The sequence below is a fragment of the Silurus aristotelis genome, assembly GCF_946808225.1.
Source record: "Silurus aristotelis genome assembly, chromosome: 11".
NCBI classification, from domain to species: Eukaryota; Metazoa; Chordata; class Actinopteri; order Siluriformes; family Siluridae; genus Silurus; species Silurus aristotelis.
In genome coordinates, this window is record NC_139584.1 from 7,874,380 (window position 1) to 7,894,849 (window position 20,470).

The following is a 20,470-nucleotide window of genomic DNA, read 5'->3' on the forward strand; positions in this document are numbered from 1 at the left end:
AATAAATGGTCACTGCTGTTGGTGACTGTTGGGCTGGTTTGTGGACATTCGTGTTGACAATTGGTGTGCGCCAAATTTACTCGTGTCTTCCAAAATATTAAATAGCTCCGGCGCCCCCTAGTGTCCTGGAGGATATATACACTGGCGATGAAAATTAGAGAACAATTTATAAACAATTGAACAATTCTGAAATAATGTCATCTTCACTGCTCAACAGTTGAAGGAGTTTTTGTCCTGTCTATACCATGCTACCAGAACACCTTTTCCACAAATTAACTAAGGCATTAAAAAACAAAAAAAAAAACAACATTATTTTGCAGAAAACACACTGATCAAAATTAGAGAACACGTTCAGATACATCCCAGTTATTGGTGTTAATCTGGTACTTGGTGCTAATTTCCTTGATTATCTGTCAACCCCCTATTTAACTGGCAGCCTAACTTCTAGTTTCACTGACTCTGCAAGATGGTGGGCCGTTCTAAAGTGACTGAAAGCCTCCGGCAGCAGGTTGTCCAGATGAAGGCCAAAGGGATGACCTTATCAGCCATTGCAAGACAAGTTGGTCATTCCAAATCTGTGATTTCAAGAATATTGACTCTTTACAACATCACAAACTCATTCAAGTCCGCCAAGAAGTCTGGTCATCCATGGAAGACAAATACAAGAGAGGACAGGATACTGCGGAGGATCTCAATGGGCAATCGTTTCCACACTGCAGCTGGAATTGCTCACCAGTTCAGCGCTGAACAGGGTAAGGATCTGTCTTGTCATACAGTGTCTCGACGTTTAAGAGCATTTGGACTGAAAGCCCACTCTGCAGTGACCAAACCTCTCATTAGCAGAAAGAATCAAAAGGCTAGACTAAGCATGATGTGTGGACAGAGGAGAACTGGTCCAAAGTTCACGTCAGTGATAAAAGCAAGTTTAATTTATTTGGGTCTGATGGGAAACATTATGTTTGGCGACAAACTGGAGAAAGACTGAACCCAAAGTGTGTAAAGAAGTCAGTGAAAAGTGGAGGAGGAAGTGTCATGGTTTGGGGCATGTTTTCTGCAGCAGGAGTTGGGCCTCTTATACAGCTACATGGCAGAGTGAATGCAAATGTTTATCAAAACCTTCTTCAACATATGGGTCCTTCCATGCGTTCATCACCCAATCAGCCCGCAGTGTTCATGCAGGACAACGCTCCATGTCACACAGCAAAACGGGTAAAGCAGTTCCTTGAAACTGAAAACATTGAAATAATGACATGGCCTGCCCAGAGTCCTGATCTCAACCCAATAGAGAACCTCTGGAAAATCCTTGGTGACAAAGTTATGGCCAAGAAACCCACTACAGTCAATGAACTGTGGAGGAGACTGGAAAAGTGGACCAAAATCACACCAGAGCAGTGTGAGAGATTAGTGCTGTCCTGTGGCCGCAGATGTGCTGAAGTCATTCAGAGCAGAGGCCTGTACACTTCCTACTAATTGCTGACTGTTGTAACCTTCAGAAAATGTTGTTGTAATCTTTTTCCATGCTACAGTCATTGTAGTTCTCTAATTTTGATCAGTGTGTTTTCTGCAAAATAATGTTTTTTTTTTTAAATGCCAAAGTTATTTTGTGGAAAAGGTGTTCTGGTAGCATGGTATAGACAGGACAAAAACTCCTTCAACTGTTGAGCAGTGAAGATGACATTATTTCAGAATTGTTAAATTTTTTATATATTGTGCTCTAATTTCGATCGCCAGCGTAAGTCACAAACAGACGTGTTTAACAGCACATTAACAATGCCAAGTAATAATTTATCCTATTTCATCAGATTCAAATTGTATTAAAAATAAATAAATAAATCAATGTCAATAAATAAATCAATAAATAAAGTCACCAATGCTTTCATTTATACTGATCTATTGAATGCAACTAATGACTGAGGCCTAGGTACAAATAATTAATGTTTATTTTATATCACAGCTGTTGAGATCTCAAAGGTGATTAACCAGGTTTAGATTATTTTAAAACACACAGAACAATGTTGTTTAAAATAATAAAAATAAATACATAATCAATAATAATATGAAATGTCCCAATTCAATTGTATTCCATTGATTAATTATAAACCTAAAAAATCCTAAAACAGTGCATGGCCTTCATTTTCATCTATCGCATTTTAGAGAACCAATGTCCACTTTTGGCTCAGATCTCTGTTCTTATCTGTCAAGAGTGAAACCTGATGTTGACTTCTGCTTTTGAAGCTTTACCACCTCAAGATTTGACATGTTCATTCTGAGACTTTTCTATCCTGATAAAGGTAAAGAGTGATTATTTAAGTTACCACAGCCTTCCTGTCAGCTCAAAACAGTCTGTTCATTCTCCTTTGACCTCTACCATCATGAAGTCTATCTGCAAACGTGCTGCTCCCTGGTTGTTTTTCCCTCATTGTTCTGTGTAAACTCTTGAAATTGCTGTGCATGAACTTTTCATGAGATCAGAAGCTTCTGAAAATCTAAAACTAGACTCTCCGGCACCAGCAATCAAACCACACTCAGAGGCACTGAGTTTACACTTGTGAGGTTTATTCTACATGTTAACAGAAGCTCTTCCACTGCTGCTGCATTCATGAGTAATTATTGTCTGAATGAGCCGGTGTGCAAGTCCAAGCATTTCCTATTAATCTGGCAACAGTGCTACAAAATACAGACTACAATATAATCTAAAGGGAAAACAGGATTGTCTGTTTTTAAAATCCTGTATTTAAATTTGAGTAGCTACTCACTGTATTAATAAAATGCCCCAAGACACAGTAGCTAAGTCAAGTGCAATTAAAAAAAGCTCTGCATCAGCAAATTCTTTACATTACACAGGATGAATCTTGGCCTGATTATCAGCAAGCAGCAGAAATCAAAGAGACTCTGTGCGCTTTACGACAGTCAGTGAGTAAAGGTGCAGCTTCATGAACTCCCAGTCCTACTGCTCTTAAGCAAAGGCATAAGAAAGGCAGAAAGTGAGGAGCAATTCTTCTGCCCTGTGTTCACTAAACTCCTGTAAGTATAACTCATTCTTTGATAAGGCACTAGTTGGTTTTAACATATTACAACTTAAACTGCTGAATCAATGCTTCAATAAGAACCGGCTGGGTTGTGAAAGAGTTTGCTTGAGTTAACCTATAGTTAAAAATGAATAAGTGCTTGCCTACTGCTGTAAGATTTAAAGATAGAAAATCACAAAAACACAACTATATATATATAATGTGTAAAATATACTGTAAGTCATGATCTAACATGCTGCGTATTTGTTCGTCCTGGACAGAGGGACTGTCTTGACTTGCTCAATAAGAGTGTTTAACTTTAGTCACAATGCCTTGTTATTGTTGAAGACAACTCCACACCAGGAAGCATGTCAGGTTAAAGTAATATAGACAGACATTATATGTTTGTGTTTGCTTTGCAGTTGTCGCCATACACTCACAGACGGTGGGTAGGAGATGGAGTCCGGTGACGCTACTGTGCAGTACAATCGATGGAATGAAGACAACATAAACATGAATGTAGCTGCTTCTCAGAGTAGTATGAAAGGGTCAGTATTTATTCCTTCATATTTTACTTAGCTTTTATTTATTTATTTATACAAAGATATTTGGTACATATCCAGTAACTCTGCACTGCAGTTGGAAACAGGTCATTACAAGCTTGAGCTTTATTAATAGGCTAGAATAAATAAATAAATGGATTAATGTTACCAGGTTGTTAACACTGTTGTGCCATTTGAAATCACATCCTGAAAAAAATAGCTTGTTGATTTTTCTACCCTATTATGGATTGACATTGATTTAACAAAATTACAATTCAAGCTGAATTAAAGATGAAAATTTGGATGTATAATAAATAATCATTTAAATGTTCCTTGATAATCCTTTTTGATTAAAAAGCACTTGTAGCTTTTCAATGTAAAATGCATTTGGATTACCCCAAAAGTTAAACCAAACAATCATAGGGATTCAAGATTAAACATTTTGTTTACAAGTGTTAACACTTGATCCAAACATGGAACAATGAGTGTACTCCAACTGGCAAATCTGAATCTTCTGTTACACAACAGTTCTGAAATATACAGGAAAATGTCTTTATCTGTATACAATGAACTCAGTTAATCATAAAATTAATTATATTTCACCATGTTAAGCTGTTTTATGAAGATTTTACTCTACCCTTTCCAAATCTTCTTCTTCTTCTTTCGGCTGCTCCCATTAGGGGTCGCCACAGCGGATCATCCGTCTCCATACCACCCTGTCCTCTATATCTGCCTCTTTCACACCAACTACCTGCATGTCTTCCCTCACCACATCCATGAACCTCCTCCTTGGCCTTCCTCTTTTCCTCCTACCTGGTGGCTCCATCTTCAGCATTTTTCTACCAATATAATTCATGTCCCTTCTCTGCACATGTCCAAACCATCTCAATCTCGCCTCCCTCACCTTGTCACCAAAACATCCTACATGCGCTGTCCCTCTAATAAACTCATTTCTAATCTTGTCCATCCTCGTCACTCCCAACGAAAACCTCAACATCTTCAGCTCTGCTACCTCCAGCTCCACCTCCTGTCTTTTACTCAATGCCACTGTCTCTAATCCATACAACATCGCAGGTCTCACCACAGTCCTATAAACTTTCCCTTTCATTCTTGCAGATACTCTTCTATCACAAATCACTCCTGTCACTCTTCTCCACCCACTCCACCCTGCCTGCACTCTTTTCTTCACTTCCCTAACACACTCTCCATTACTTTGCACTGTTGACCCCAGGTACCTGAACTCCTCCACCTTCTCCACCTCTTCTCCCTGCAACCGCATCACTCCACTGCCCTCCCTCTCATTCACACACATGTACTCTGTCTTACTCCTACTGACTTTCATTTAACTTCTCTGAAGTGCATACCTCCACCTCTCCAGGCTCTTCTCAACCTGCTCTCTACTCTCACCACAAATCACAATATCATCTGCAAACATCATAGTACATGGAGACTCCTGTCTGACCTCGTCCGTCAACCTGTCCATCACCACTGCAAACAGGAAAGGGCTCAGGGCCGATCCTTGATGCAGTCCAACCTTCACCCTGAACCAGTCTGTCGTACCTACTGCACACTTTACTGCCGTCACACTGTCCTCATACATGTCCTGCACCACCCTCACATACTTCTCTGACACACCTGACTTCCTCATACAATACCACAACTCCTCTCTCGGCACCCTGTCGTACGCTTTCTCTAAATCCACAAATACACAATGCAGCTCCTTCTGTCCTTCTCTATACTTCTCCATCAACATCCTCAAAGCAAATAAGGCATCTGTGGTGCTCTTCCTCGGCATGAAACCATACTGTTGCTCACAAATGGTCACCTCTTCTCTCAGCCTGGCTTCCACTACTCTTTCCCATAACTTCATGGTGTGACTGATCAACTTTATTCCCCTGTAGTTACTGCAGGTCTGCACATCTCCCCTATGCTTAAAGATCGGTACCAGCACACTCCTTCTCCATTCCTCAGGCATCCTCTCCCCTTCCAGAATCCTGTTAAACAATCTGGTTAAAAACTCCACTGCCATCTCTCCTAAACATCTCCACGCTTCTACCGGTATGTCATCTGGTCCAACCGACTTTCCATTCTTCATCCTCTTAATCGCTGCTCTCACTTCCTCCTTACTAATCCTATCTACATCCTGCTTCACCAACTCCACATCCTCCAACCTTCTCTCTCTCTGATTTTCCTCATTCATCAGCTGCTCAAAATACTCCCTCCATCTTCTCAACACACTCTCCTCACTAGTCAACACATTTCCCTCTCCATCCTTTATTGCTCTAACTTGCAGTACATCCTTCCCAGCTCGGTCCCTCTGCTTGGCCAATCGGTATAAATCCTTTTCTCCTTCCTTAGTGTCCAACCTCTTATACAGTTCCTCATATGCCTTTTCCTTGGCTTTCGCCACATCCCTTTTAACCTGCTGCCGCATCTCCTTGTACTCCTGCCTACTTTTCTCATCACTCCTTTGATCCCACTTCTGTTTTGCCAACCTCTTTCCCCTAATGCTCTCCTGCACTTCCTCATTCCACCACCACGTCTCCTTGTCTTGCTTTCTATTTCCAGATGTCACACCAAGTACTTTTCTAGCTGCATCCCTCATCACTCCTGCAGTAGTTGCCCAATCATCCGGCACCTCTTCACCACCACCAAGCCCCTGTCTGACCTCTTGCCTGAACCTCACACTACACTCTTCCTCCTTCAGTTTCCACCATCTTATTCTTCTTTCAAACCTTACTTTCCTCCTCTTCTTCTTCGCCTCCAAAACCATCCTACAGACCACCATCCGATGCTGTCTAGCTACACTGACCCCCGCCAACACCTTACAGTCTCCAATCTCCTTCAGGTTGCATCTCCTACACAGAAGATAATCCACCTGTGTGCACCTTCCTCCACTCTTATACGTCACCCTATGATCCTCCTTCTTCCTAAAATACGTGTTCACCACTGCCATTTCCATCCTTTTAGCAAAATCTACCACCATCTGCCCTTCCACATTCCTCTCCTTCAAACCATACCTACCCATCACCTCCTTATCACCTCTGTTCCCTTCACCTACATGCCCATTAAAGTCTGCCCCAATCACCAATCGTTCTTTCCTAGGTACACCATCTACCACTTCATCTAATTCACTCCAGAATCTTTCCTTCTCCTCCATCTCACAGCCAACTTGTGGAGCATAGGCACTGATGACATTTATCATCATCCCTTCAACTTCCACCTTCACAATCATCACCCTATCAGAAACTCTCTTCACCTCCACTACACTCTTACTGTACTCTTCCTTCAGAATCACCCCTTCACCATTTCTCTTCCCATCCACACCATGATAAAACAGTTTAAACCCACCTCCAATGTTCCTGGCCTTACTCCCTTTCCACTTAATCTCCTGAACACACAACACATCTACCTTTCTCCTCTCCATCATATCAGCTATCTCTCTCCCTTTACCCGTCATAGTACCAACATTTAAAGTACCAACCCGAACCTCTACTCTCCCACACTGCTCCTTTTCCTGCCGTCTCTGTAGACGCCTTCCTCCTCTCCTTCTCCTTCTTCGGCCAACAGTAGCCCAATTTCCACCGGTACCCTGTCGGCTAACGATACCTGTGGCGGTCGTTGTTAACCCGGGCCTCGACCGATCCGGTATGAAATTCTCATTTGTGATCCGCATATTTGATTTGGCACATGTTTTACGCTGGATGCCCTTCCTAACGCAACCCTCCCCATTTACCCGGGCTTGGGACCGGCACTAAGAGTACACTGGCTTGTGCCCCCCTAATGGCTGGGTTACTCTACCCTTTCCAAATACACTCCCAATAATTTTTAACATATATGACTTGTTCGCTATGACAGTGGTTTTCTATTAAAAATGCAGTCTTAAGGGGCCATTATCTTACTTTATGAGTATTTAAAGTTTAAAAACAAGGTTTTTAAACTTTAAAAAATTGTTAACTTTAAAAATTTGCTATAAAATTAGACACCCTTGATAAAGAAAAAGGGTTATACAACTTATACAAATCTTTCTGTGGTTAATTATATTAAAAGGATACAAAAACATGAGAGCTTCAATTCTAAATATTGATATATATTCTCACAAACTCACAGAACAAATATAGGACTATGCTTTTGGCATCATAGCAGCACTGTGTTTACTGTAAAGCTTGATTAGATTGAAAAATACAGAGCAAGCCATTACAGACTCTTCAAATTAAAGGATTCATTTTGTCGTCATTAATTATTTCTGGCTATGTTTAGATGTGTGTTTTGGATTATTGTCCTGCAGGTATATTGTGCATAAATATTATAAGCCTTCAATGTAATCTGTTGTTTAATGGATGTGTTTGACCCATTATGCTGATCATGTGCCATATGGTTTAGGATCTATAACAAACTGTGTACGGGGCAGCTGGGTGTGGTTGTGAGAGTGGCTGGTTCGCTGGCTGTCATGGCTTCCATGTACATTCTCGGCTACGTCACCGGATACTACGTCCATAAATGCTAATGTTGTTGAAGACATTTCAATGTTGTGACCAACGTATGATGAAATGAATGAACTGTGAAGTGATTTCTGTATTCATTCATTCTCCATGTATGAAAAATTAAAACATTTACTTCTTGAAGCTCCAGTTTTTACCAGTGTTCTTAATTTGATCCTTTTATCATGTTTGATTTTATGTGCGCCACTGGGATTTGTACAATCTATGCTCGGCATCAATTTTAAATGATATTAAAACATTTTATGAAATAATTTGGATCTTACTTTAATGTAATACCTGAATACAGAATACAGAAACAATAAAGATACCTAAATAGAAGGACTTTGACATTGTTAGATAAGTGAGCAATTAAACAGGAAATTACCTGCAATTATAATGAATATATGACTGAGGCATGTAATATTGTATTATACAGTAAAGCAAAATGTTCCTATAGCAGCATGTCCTGAGGTATTTCATACAGATTATACCAAACCAACATACAAAAACGGATACACCTTTATTAAAACATCACATTAGGTTATTAATCTGTTGATGCACATTAAAAAATAAATAAGTAATAAAAGATTGTTCCTGCTATTATTACAGTCATTTCCTTTCTGGCTATCTATTTCTTGAAGCAATTAAGAATGAAGATTACAGTTTTTATGTTACTGAGAAAAGTGCAATTTCCTCACACCGGAAGAGTTTTATAGATTTATTTCACCTTTACTCAGTTTTAAAACCAGGTCCTTCATTTATAATTGTGAGACAAACAACTCTGGTTTAATCAATCTTTTTTTTTTTTTTTCACATAAAAACTGAAAATTAAGTAACTAACATGGACCAGTTCTTTACATGTCACAGCTAAATCAGTGCATCTATAAGCACAGTATTATGTGATAGCACACTCAGCAACAACTTTACAGAAACACCTGTAGACCTGCGCATTCATGCATTTATGTGGCATCAGCTCAATGAATGAAATCCTTCACATTTTAGAGTCAAGTTAATGTTCAAGTATCATAAATGGTCACTGCTTTTGGTGGCTGATGGGCGGGTTTGTGGATTTTCGATACTGCTGATCTCCTGGAACTCCTATGGAAAATTGAGCAGTGGTTCTGCTGTGAAGAAATGCCCATTTGATAAGAGGTCAGTGCAAAATCGCCAGTCTGGATCAATCTGATAAGTCTACAGTACTTTAAATAACCACTTTTGATTTCTATGACAAGCAGAAAAGCATTACAAAAGTATCAGACCACTGCAATTTTCTTTATCCTCAACAAAAACAGGAATCGGATGCTTTAGTGGGCACGGGTTTACCGAACCTGGAAAATTTTCCTATCTTAAACATGAGATCCGATGTATTTGTTATTGTTAAGCTAATTATAAATCTCCCTTTAATTCTGACCATAGACAATTTTGATAGTGTCAACATCTTCTTCCTTGAGATGTGCTCTGTTCAACTCATCCTTGAATGGGGAGAAAAGACTCGCATTTACTCCGATTATCCACTCTGCAATCATCTTAGTGGTATAATACACCTCCTCTTCATCCTCCATCCCTCTGTTCCTCTCCTCGCCTCTCCTCCTATGTGAACTCTGAGTTTCAGTCTCAATGGCCGAATCGGAGAGTTGCTGCAAGTGAAGCTTGGTCTCGCACATGCTCACCGAATCCTTAATCCTTTCTGGTATCACTTCATTGTCATTGGAGATTAGGTTCTTCTTATTGAAACCTAGATGCCTCTTGGAATTGCTAGGTGTCATAACTGAAGGTTTCATCCATGCTCTTTTCTTCTCCACTTTGTGTACCGGAGGATTCTTTGCATCCTGAGTGAACTCTGTTACCCTGAACGGAGCCAGGCTTCTGCAGATCATGTCCACTGTGCTGGTTAACTGAGCTCTCTCCTTTTGCCTACATATTAATGTCCTCACACTCCTTGCGCCGTTAGATGATACGCCTGCTTTCTTACCAGTTTCTAAAGCAGGCTGCCTAGATACGCAACTTTTTGCTCCTCGTATTGAAAGTACTCTCGAACCGCATATCGGAGGCAGTGAGTTGCTTGTGATAAGTGCACTCACTTCCCCTTCTTTAGTTTTATCCAACTGTGTGTTTTGCAACACCACTTGAGGTTTCAGGAGGAATTCTTGAGCTTTGCCGCTTTGTTTCCCCAACGGTTGAGAAGCTCCATTCAGCATTGCGGGTGCAAACTGGTATGCAGAGTGGCTGCTCTCCTTTGCAGAATCAAGGTGCTTAAAACGACCTTCCTGGACTTCTAGATCTTCCTCGGCGCCATTCCAGGTCCATCTTGTCTTTCTGTCCCAAGCTTGTTTCCTTATTAGATGGCTAGCTGTTTGAATGGTCCTCATAGCTGGTTTATATATTTTATATATATATATATTTCTTTAGATAGTCAGGATGCTTTATGGGTTGCGTAGCATGATGTGAGCCAAAGTCTTGTCTGGAGCTCCCTTCTCACGTTTTATATCTCTTGCCCTATCAGCTTTGTGTATCTAGTCCACTGCCAGTCATCTGATCTGTAACATTATCCGGTGCTTTTGCAGTAAGCCATGCCTCACCCAACAAACCTGAGATCCTCAGTGATCTTCCTCCAGTTTATACAAAGATTTTGATCTTGAGAAGAAAGACAATTAGAAGGGTGACCAAATTTTATTTGGATCTTGTGGTGGCTTTTTGGGGGTTTATGTAAAATTAACCTTAACAGGCATTATTTAATGGTTTGAAGACTATCTATATACATGTACATGTGACATAGGCACTTTGATTATAAGCTGACCTGTGATTCTGTTTCATGTATGCATAAAAAAAAAACATAACAGCATTTGAAAAGCAAAGTAATAAACCAGCAATAGATTTCAAGTCAATTTATTTAGTGATTATATGTGCTGTATCGAGTGTTTCAAACTTTCACATAGCTGTGGCTTTATTCTATTTTTGATAAACAGGATAAGCCATTTTTAAGCAATGGAAATTAAGTACAAATTATGTTCTTGGTTTTTTGTTATTCTTTTGGGAAAAATTGTTATAAAGTCAAGTGCAAAAGCCATCCACATTATAAATAAAAAGTAAAGCTTTATAGCAGCTATTTAGTTTCAGGGTTAACAAATCCTCAATTTCAAATTCAAATGAAAAATTGGGATTTCCTTTCCTAATTTGATACAGATATACTCTAATAACTTGAGCAGGTTTATAAAACCACATTTGACCCTCTGAACATCTGTTTTAACCATGTATGGTGTCCTCCTTTAAATCATGTCTGGAGACAGACAGGTGCATGGCAATTTCCTTCACTTTCAGTAAATACTTTATGTTGATTATGTTGAGTCCATCTGAGAGCACCATGCACATGCATACTACACATCCTAGACAATCCACTGACTTCTTTTTGAGAGGTGAGAGAAAACCAGGAAACCCATACGCATGCTCAGAAACTTTACAGTCAGAAACATGAGTAGCGGATCAGACAATGATCAGACAAGCTGTAGGCTGGTAATGCCACCATGCTGCCCTTTTGGCAAAACGGTTTTTTTTTTTTTCTTCAGATAAAATGTCATCTTGGAATTATTTTTTTGTTATAGTAACAGTGTTTAATTATTAATTATTATTTAACTGTTAACTATTTCCACCCAGTAAACTTTTGCATTTGACCAAAATTATTGTTTGAAAACTGAGTATGAAAGTTACTGACAAGTTACAGAATATATATTGACACTTGGGCTTCATTATACAGTTACTAGTTATTAATGGCTTCACTGCTGAAGCTGGTTAACGGATGATGGTCAGATGGCTGACATCAGAATTCAGGTCAGTTTTGGAGGGATACAAGACCTTCAGATTGCCCTCCATGTCCACCACCTTCACCTGCAACACGCTCAACTCAGCTGAGGCCAAACCGTCTGTTGCTGGGTGAGAGGCTGTCTCGTCATCTGAACAGGTCTCCTCTCTATTGTCAAAGGTAAACTTATTCAGCTCTGCCATTTTCTTAAAGACAAACAGAAAGCAGAGTAAAAAGAATTAGATGTGTTATACCTAAAAAACCAGGAACGATCAAATGCCATAAGAGTCTCTTCAATAACTCAATTTAAAAGTCACAGATTCAATCCTGCGGTATTTATTCACGCAGGAAGAGAATATAAAAATTTAATATTATTCTAATATTCATAATGAAACAGGAATAAGAATATTGACAATATAACATTATGACTTATCATGGCACCTGTTAGTGAGTGGTACTGTATATATTAGGCAGCAAGTGAACAATTTGTTCTCAATGTTGATGTGTTAGAAGCAAAAAATGGGCAAGTGTAAGGATTTAAGGGAGTTTGACAAGAGCCAAATTGTGGTATCTAGATGACTTGTTCAGAGCATCTCCAAAACTGCAGCTCTTATGGAGTCCCGTATAATTATAATTATTAATGCAGTGGTCAGTATCTATCAAAAGTGGTCCAAGGAAGGACCGGTGGTGAACCAGCGACAGGGTCATGGGCGGCCGAGGCTCAATGATGCATGTCGGGAGTGAAGGCTGACCTGTATGGTCCAATTCAACAGAGGAGCTTCTGTAGCTCAAACTGGTGAAGAAATCCTGTTAATGTTTAACGGGCCAGGACTGTTTTGGCAGCAAAAGGAGGACCAACATAATATTAGGCTGGTGGTCAATGTTGAAACGTTCATTATTGAGAATGTGGAGATCACGTTTTGCCGGCTGTTAAATATTCAGCAGGAATGAGCTAATGCAACAACGTAGGACAAACAGTTCTGTTCCTATCAGAGCAGAAATCTCATGGGCACTTATCAAGCCAATCGCTGACTTCCTCCCTTTCACACAAACACTTTTCACTTAGAGGAAATTGTAAAAAGAAAATGATAAGATAACCAAGGACATCAGGTTTACATGCTAAGAAGCAGCATGAATTATTGTGAAAAGCGGAACCTATGTGCAAAGTAGTTCTGCAGTAGTTGATTTTAAAAATGCTTATTAGGTTTTTAAACAAATTAGTTATTGTGAAGCTAGCCCCTTACAATGGCGTAGAGAAAAGTTCATTCTGAAAACAGAGCCTTTCAAGACTGATGGGATTCTGAGTATATGTTTACTGACACTGTCGGTAAACCTGTGTGTCTTATTTGTGGAGCGAATGTGGGTGTAATTAAGAAATTTAATCTAAGACGGCAAAACGAGACAAAACATCAGGAGAAGCTGAAACCTGGATGCAGAGCAGAAGATACAGAAAGTAGAAGAGTTAAAGAAGAATCTGACATTTCAGCAGACGTTTTTCACCAGAGCAAAATCACAAAGTGAAGCTGCCGTGAAAGCACGTTTTATTGTGTCAGAGGAGAAATCAGAGTCACATCAGCCGGTTATTTACTGAGGGAGAGTTTCTGAAGAGCTGCATGATGAAGGTGTCAGACATCTTGTGTTTGACAGGAGATATTTTTATGGAGAGCAAAATATTTTAAGTTATTTAAAGTAAAGTTTATTTATTCTGGAATATTATTCCTGTCTGGTTTTATTCATATTTATGTTCAAAAAACATTTAGTTTTTGTGTGTTCAATAAATGTTTATCCTGTTCAGCCCGCGACCTAAAGTGTGCTTTGAGTTTGACACCCCTGCCCTACACAGTGCACTTTGTTTACATACTTGTGTATGACTTCCTGTACAGGTGCATGGGAGGTGTTGCAGCTGCAGACACGAGCACACTGTTTCCACTTGCCCATAAACACATAATTATCTAAAGGATTTCACCTCAGTTATGGTTACAGCATGCTCCCAGTCAAAGTTGTTACCATTGTAATGGGAAACAGAACAACTTTTCTAATGTCAAAGAACATTTTAAATCTTGTAAACCAGACAGCTTCTGCCTACAGGTCACAATAATCCAAATAACATCTGACATTCATAAGATTAAAGGTAAACACACAAATAACTAAAAGTAATGTTCAGAGCTGTGTGCACAGAGGACCACAATTAAATTAGGGTTATTTTATATTTTCATCCTTGTATGTTCCATATTAATGCCCCCATTTTAAAACATAACATCGCATTTCTAATGTTGAGTATGGTCAAAATTTCAGCCTTTTAGCTATGTATTCTCTCTATAAATGCCATCAATTGAATTTCTCTTAAGAAATAAAGGTAAAATACTTCAATTTAGGTGAAATGGATCAGCTGGTCGATTGAATCTAAATAATACTAGATTGGTCCATGCACAAAATCAGCTACGAAGAAAAGACTCAGGATATTATTCTTATATATTAGATCATTGAACTGACTTTAAAATTGAGGGCTCAAAATAATGTGTATAAGGACTGTAAATGAAATGCATTACTATCTACTGCATGTCAGCAAAGTGTGGTCTATTGTGCATGTATCATGTCATATGTACTACAGTCCTAAACAGTGCAGCATATACCATCATTACTCATCAGTGCTTGTGAATGCACTCTGTGATTCTTACTATAATGAGCGTGTCCATGACGTCCTTGCAGGTCTGTAAACTCGTTGAGCTCGTGACCTCTAGAAAAAGCTCACGTGTGGTCTTTTTTATCTGCACATTTAGATGGAAACAAAAAAGAAAAGAAATTCACTTATTTCAGTTACATACCTGTCTTATTTAACATGCTAAGTGGATGCATGAATGCATGGCTGTGGCAGATTATTCATTTGGATTAAACCAAACCATGGGTTTTTTTTTTTTTAGAAAATAAACTAAAATAAAAATCACTTGTTTTGTTTAAAGAAAAGAAAGTAAGACCAATGTGATAATCTTAATATTAACTGCATGATTAAGCAGAGTTAAAGAAATAACCACACTGAGGTCATCTACTGCCCAGGCTGTCTACTCACACACCCTGTTATATCACAGCAGTACTACAGCATACCTTTGTTCTGTCACTGTTTGTGATTGGAGGGAATGAAATCACATGACCATCAGCATCAACCAGACAAGGGAAATGATCTTTCCCATCCAACAGCTGAAGATATCTGGGATATAATGCATGGGATATGGTCAATGGAAAAACTCTTAAATACATTTTATTTTTCTAAATTTGGCTTTATAACCAGTTTTGTTCTTAATCACATAGAACGCTTTTTACCCGAAATGGTATGGTCGCGTTACTTACATACAAAGAATCTTTTTCCAACAACTTTACTCTTCTTTGCCCAAGTGAGTTGCTGTGCTTTATGTTCTAAATGCTATTTGAATCTATTAAGTTTTTAATTTAAGATGTCGATCAAGTCATGTTTCAAGTTCCCATAACACATGATCAGGTAAAAAATATACATTTTATAAATTTGCCGACTGAACTAAAATTTCTTCTCTTTTAATTATAAACCCACGTTCTACAAACCATGTACAATAAAAAAAACCTAGAGTTTCAAATAAAATTTGGACTTATTTTGCAGAATTAACCTGTTTAAATTGGTGATGAATGAGGAAAATGAGAGAAGAGAGAAGGTTGGATGGTGTGGAGATGGTGAAGCAGGAAGTGGAAAGGATTAGTATGGAGGAAGTGAGAGCAGCGATTAAAAAAAGTTTAGAGGATGCCTAAGGAATGGAGAAGGAGTGTGCTGGTACCGAGCTTTAAGCAAAAGGGAGATGTGCAGACCTGCAGTAACTACAGGGAAATAAAGTTGATCAGTCACACCATGAAGTTATGGGAAAGAGTAGTGGAAGCCAGGCTGAGAGAAGAGGTGACCATCTGTGAGGAACAGTATGGCTTCATGCCGAGGAAAAGCAACACAAAGGATGTTGAGGTTTTCGTTGGGAGTGACAAAGATGGACAGGTTTAGAAATTAGTTTATTAGAGCAACAGCACATGAAGGACATTTTGGAGACAAGGTGAGGGAGGCATGATTGAGATGGTTTGGACATGTGCAGAGGAGGGACATGGGGTATATCGGTAGAAGAATGCTGAGGATGGAGCCACCAGGAAAGAGAAAAAGTTGAAGGCCAAGGATGAGGTTTATGGATGTGGTTAGGAAAGACATGCAGGTAGTTGGTTTAAAAGAGGCAGATGTAGAGGACAGGGGGGTATGGAGACAGATGATCCACTGTGGAGACCCCTAATGGGAGCAGCCGAAAGAAGAAGAAGAAGAAGGTGTTTATTTTGGTATCTGCTGATTGAAAAACAAACAAACTCTTTGGGTGTTTAGTAACTCACTTGTGAAGGCCTGACACGTTCTGCCGTCTTTTCTGCTTCCTCTGTTCGTCTGCCTCTTGCTGGAGCATTCTTAGCAGGTCACCAGCCTTCATCTCCTTACGGCCAAGAGGAACTATCTACCAACCCCACCAACAACAACCACAAAAAAATTACAAATGATACCCAATGTGAGAATGCATTATTTTCCTCAAAATTCTTCAAACAATACCCATAATAACAACATGAAATAAGTTTGCTTGAAATCTTATTAATTTATTAAACATAAAAAAGGAAAGAATTAAATAAAAATCACTTGTACATAAGTATTCACAGCCTTTGCCATTACACCCAAAATTGAGCTCAGCTGCATCATGTTCACCCTGTTCATTCAATAACTTGTTTGGATTCCACCTATCATTTTAAGAGCTCCAGTGTTTTTCTGTGGAAAGAGAACCTTCCAGAACAACCACCATTTCTGTAGCACTCCAATCAGGCCTGTATGGTAGAGTGACCAGACGGATGCAACACCTTAATCAAAGATGACAGCCCACCTGAAGTTTGCCAAAAGGTACCTGAAGGACTCGCAGACCAGAATCAAAGAATCAAAGATTGAACTCTTTGGCCTGAATTCAAAGCATAATGTATGGACGAAACCAGTCACCACTCATCACCTGACCAATACCATTCCTACAGTGAAGCATGGTGGTGTCAGCATCATGCTGTGGGGATGTTTTGTGTGGCAGGAAATGGAAGACTTAATCAGGATCGAGGGAAAGATAAATGCAGCAATGTACAGAGACATCCTTGATAAAAACCTGTACCAGAGCGCTCTGGACATCAGACTGAGGTGATGGTTTATCTTCCAACAGGACAATGACCCAAAGCACACAGCCAAGATAACAAAGGAGTGGATATGGGACAACACTGTGAATGTACTTGAGTGGCCTAGAGCCCAGACTTTAACCCAATTGAACATCTCTGGAGAGATCTGAAAATGGTTGTGCACTGATGCTCCCCATCCAACCTGATGGAGCTTGAGAGGTTCTGCAAAGAAAAATGGAAGAAACTGCCCCAAAAATAGATGTGACAAGCTTGTAACATTATATTTAAAAAGACTTGAGGCTGTAATTAATGCCAAAGGTGCTTTAACAAAGTATTGAGCAAAAGCTGTGAATATTTATTCAAGTAATTCTTTTTCTTCAATACATTTGCTAAGCTTTCAAACAAACATTCCACATTGTTTGTAATATTTTGAGGAAAATAATTAATTTAACCCATTTTGGAATAAGGCTGTAACATAACACAATGTGAAGCGCTGTGAATAATTTCTGGATGCACTGTACATGCCAAATGCAGAAAAACTAAAGAAGGGTAATTTATTATTAAAGCAATGATCTGGGGCACTAATTAACTTGTGAATTAGAACCATTCATAAAAACGACTTTACCAGACTGCATTAAATATGCATGTGCCTTCCCTGCTGGCTCTGAGTGGATTGTGATTAGATTCTGACGTGTAAAGACTGTAGCTCAGGAAGTAATGCCTGGTTCACACAAGTGAGCCCTGTGTTTTCTGTTCTGTGATTGTTGTTGTATGTAGCATCAGGGTTCTGGAGGAACATTGTTTCATTTCACTGTGTACTGCGTCAGCTATATTAGGTTGAAATGACAATAAAAGGAGGTCTATCTAACATTCTAAACAATCCAAAATCTCTTACTGGTGTTAAATTAATCAGGGATCTGATGATTGTTTAGACCACAAGCACACAATTTGCATTTCATAATTTTTACACGAAAGCATTAAATGAACACTCCCACTTGTAGATGAGGATGTAGTTACCTTGGAAGAAACTGTTATCATCAGAATTGAAATGTTTTATTATCAGCTTTGTCTTTGTCACCTGACTGTATATTTCATGGATGCCATTAAAAAAGCAATTGCCATTCATACCCTCAGAACATCAGGAGGTGTGGCAACATACTGCAGGGGAGCTTTGAGTGAGCTCAGGTCATGAGTTGCGATAGTAGCTGTTGTCCTTCTGCCGCAAATGTCATCATGAAGTTTGGTCTAAGGAATGTGTAAGACAGTTGAGAGAGATTTTTTCATGAATATAAAAATAAGTCATCAATATAAAAATACCAAAAATTTAACTATACCTTCATTTAACTATATACCAGCAGGGCAAATGTCTCATCTTTGCAATAATTCCTTACCTGAGCTGCCAAAAACCTTTTCAGTGCATTCCCTGGTTTCAGATTCATGCCTTTAACAATGCAGCACACTATATATGGCCGCACATCCTTCACCTGAGGAGACACTTTCACCATTATAGCAGAGGGGGAATCAGACACATGAAGGATTTTAACAACCATTTTCTGCAACTCATCCACTGCATCTTCCTCCTTTTTATCCTTCTGTTTAGCAGCATTCTTCTTTTTGGACGCATTCCGAATCTTGTCACACTGTTCAGCACCATCTGCATCCAGCTGCTTGCTCTTTCCTTTCCCTCGGCCCCCCACTCTCAGGTATTCCAGCACCGACTTAGTCTGGCAACCGTTCACCATCTTCTCCAGCCGCTTGTCCTTCAGCTTGTTTCCTTTGAAGTTTATGTCCTTCAGCTTGGGGCAGTCAGCCAGCTCAAATGGGATTTCACTGAGCTTGTTGCTGGAAAGGTCCAACACCTGAGACAAGGAATCAGAAAAATGTGCAAAAGTGTAGTAAATAAGTTATTATAAAACTAAGCTCAAATATTAATAATAATAATAATAATAATGAACACACACACACACACGCATATATATATATATATATATATATGCGTGTGTGTGTGTTTATTATTATTATTATTATTATTATTAATATTTGAGCTTACTATTATTGTGTGTGTGTATGTATATATATATATATATATATATATATATATATATATATATATATATATATATATATATATATATATATATATATATACACACACATAATGGTTCTCAAATTCTGTTATAATTTTTTTTTTTTTTTTTTTAAATCAGGAACAACCTAAAAAGGGGATTAGGTTAAATAATTTCTCTTCCCTATTCTAGATGGAGGAGAAAAGGCAGGGAGGTAGAAAAGAAAAATGTAAAGATTGAATACATTATGAGGAAAAACATTGTGTGTGTGTATATATATATATATATATATATATATATATATACACATACATACATACATACATACATACATACATACATACACACACACACACACACACACACACACACACACACACACACACACACAAGAAAGAAAGTCAGCATGATACATGAATAGATGATTAGAGGAAACAATGAAACTGAAAGAAGAAAGGACTTAAGCAAGAAAGAGAAAGGAAGGAAATGTATAAAAAAAAAAAAAAAGAAAGAAAGAAAAAGAATGAAGAAAAAACTGAATGATATACTAAAATAATGAAGAGATGGAAAGCATTGCAGTAAAATGTATAGTATAATGTCCGGTTTCAGAGTAATGTTTTATTATCTCACTGTGAGGACATTCATCTTCCTAATCTCAATCTTCCTCGCCAGTGTCACTCTGACTGTTTCACTGGGAATGTTGTTTTTTTTTTTACCATAAATAAGTACTATATTGTGAATGATCGATTCAAGTCAAAACAGACCTTAAGGGCGGGTAGGTTGTGGATATCACTGCTTAATTGCTCGATTGTGTTTTCCGACGCTATGACAGTGTTAAGCAGCTCCAGTTTGGAGGAGAACAAGTCTTCCGGAAGACACACCAGCACATTTTTCCCCACGTTGATGCTAGAGAGTTTGGTGCAGCGGCTTAATCCGTCCGGAAGAGCCGCGATGCGGTTACAGCTCACATTCAGCGTGGTGAGCTCACTCAGCGACCAGATATCCTCCGGTAAAGCCTCTAACTCGTTTACTGACAGATCCAAGACTTTCAGCGATTTTAGCTCTCCTATATTTTTGGGCACCGATGAGATCTTGTTTCTGCACAGGATGAGGCTCTGCAAGTGAGACAGGTTTTTGATGTTTTCCTGGATCTCATGCAGACTCGGACACTGACTGATTTCCAGGTAATTGAGGAGGTTTAGTGAATAAAGTCTCGGATGAATCCCACCGCTTGACTTTATCCTCTCATCGACTACTGCGCCTTGAAGAACCAGCTCTCGCCTGTTTTCATTTTCTGCCTTTTCAATTTCTGGCCAAACAGCTAACTTCCCTGACGCCATGCTGCCAAACAAACGCAACACCGGAAACAATAAGAAACTGCATCCGGTGG

At 39.0% G+C, this 20,470-nt stretch overlaps 1 protein-coding gene and 2 long non-coding RNA genes across 4 annotated transcripts in view; 2 read left to right on the forward strand and 1 right to left on the reverse strand.

Moving 5' to 3' along the window:
• LOC310733968 overlaps positions 1–18,113 on the forward strand; it is a 152,698-nt gene extending 134,585 nt beyond the window's left edge. Inside the window, exon 3 of the long non-coding RNA XR_014535942.1 lies at positions 17,842–18,113. This is a non-coding gene — a long non-coding RNA (uncharacterized lncRNA). The remainder of the gene's footprint in view (positions 1–17,841) is intronic.
• LOC310733963 lies at positions 3,431–8,303 on the forward strand. Its single transcript, XR_014535936.1, has 2 exons — positions 3,431–3,556; positions 7,934–8,303. It is a non-coding gene; the product is annotated as an uncharacterized lncRNA (long non-coding RNA).
• On the reverse strand, positions 10,902–20,465 carry lrrc47 (leucine rich repeat containing 47). 2 transcript variants are annotated; one of them, XR_014535904.1, is made up of 7 exons: positions 19,845–20,465; positions 18,406–18,873; positions 18,143–18,259; positions 16,214–16,329; positions 14,930–15,032; positions 13,399–14,595; positions 10,902–13,116 (listed from the first exon to the last, which is right to left on the reverse strand). XR_014535904.1 is itself a non-coding variant. In XM_083555385.1 (7 exons), exons 1-7 carry the CDS (start codon positions 20,418–20,420, stop codon positions 11,818–11,820), a joined length of 1,686 nt encoding a protein of 561 aa, XP_083411511.1. In that variant the 5' UTR covers positions 20,421–20,465; the 3' UTR covers positions 10,902–11,817. The 2 variants fall into 2 exon arrangements, 1 of the variants encoding a protein (XP_083411511.1); XM_083555385.1 differs by having other exon boundaries at positions 10,902–12,033; positions 14,506–14,595.
• Positions 20,466–20,470: the final 5 nt, after the last annotated feature.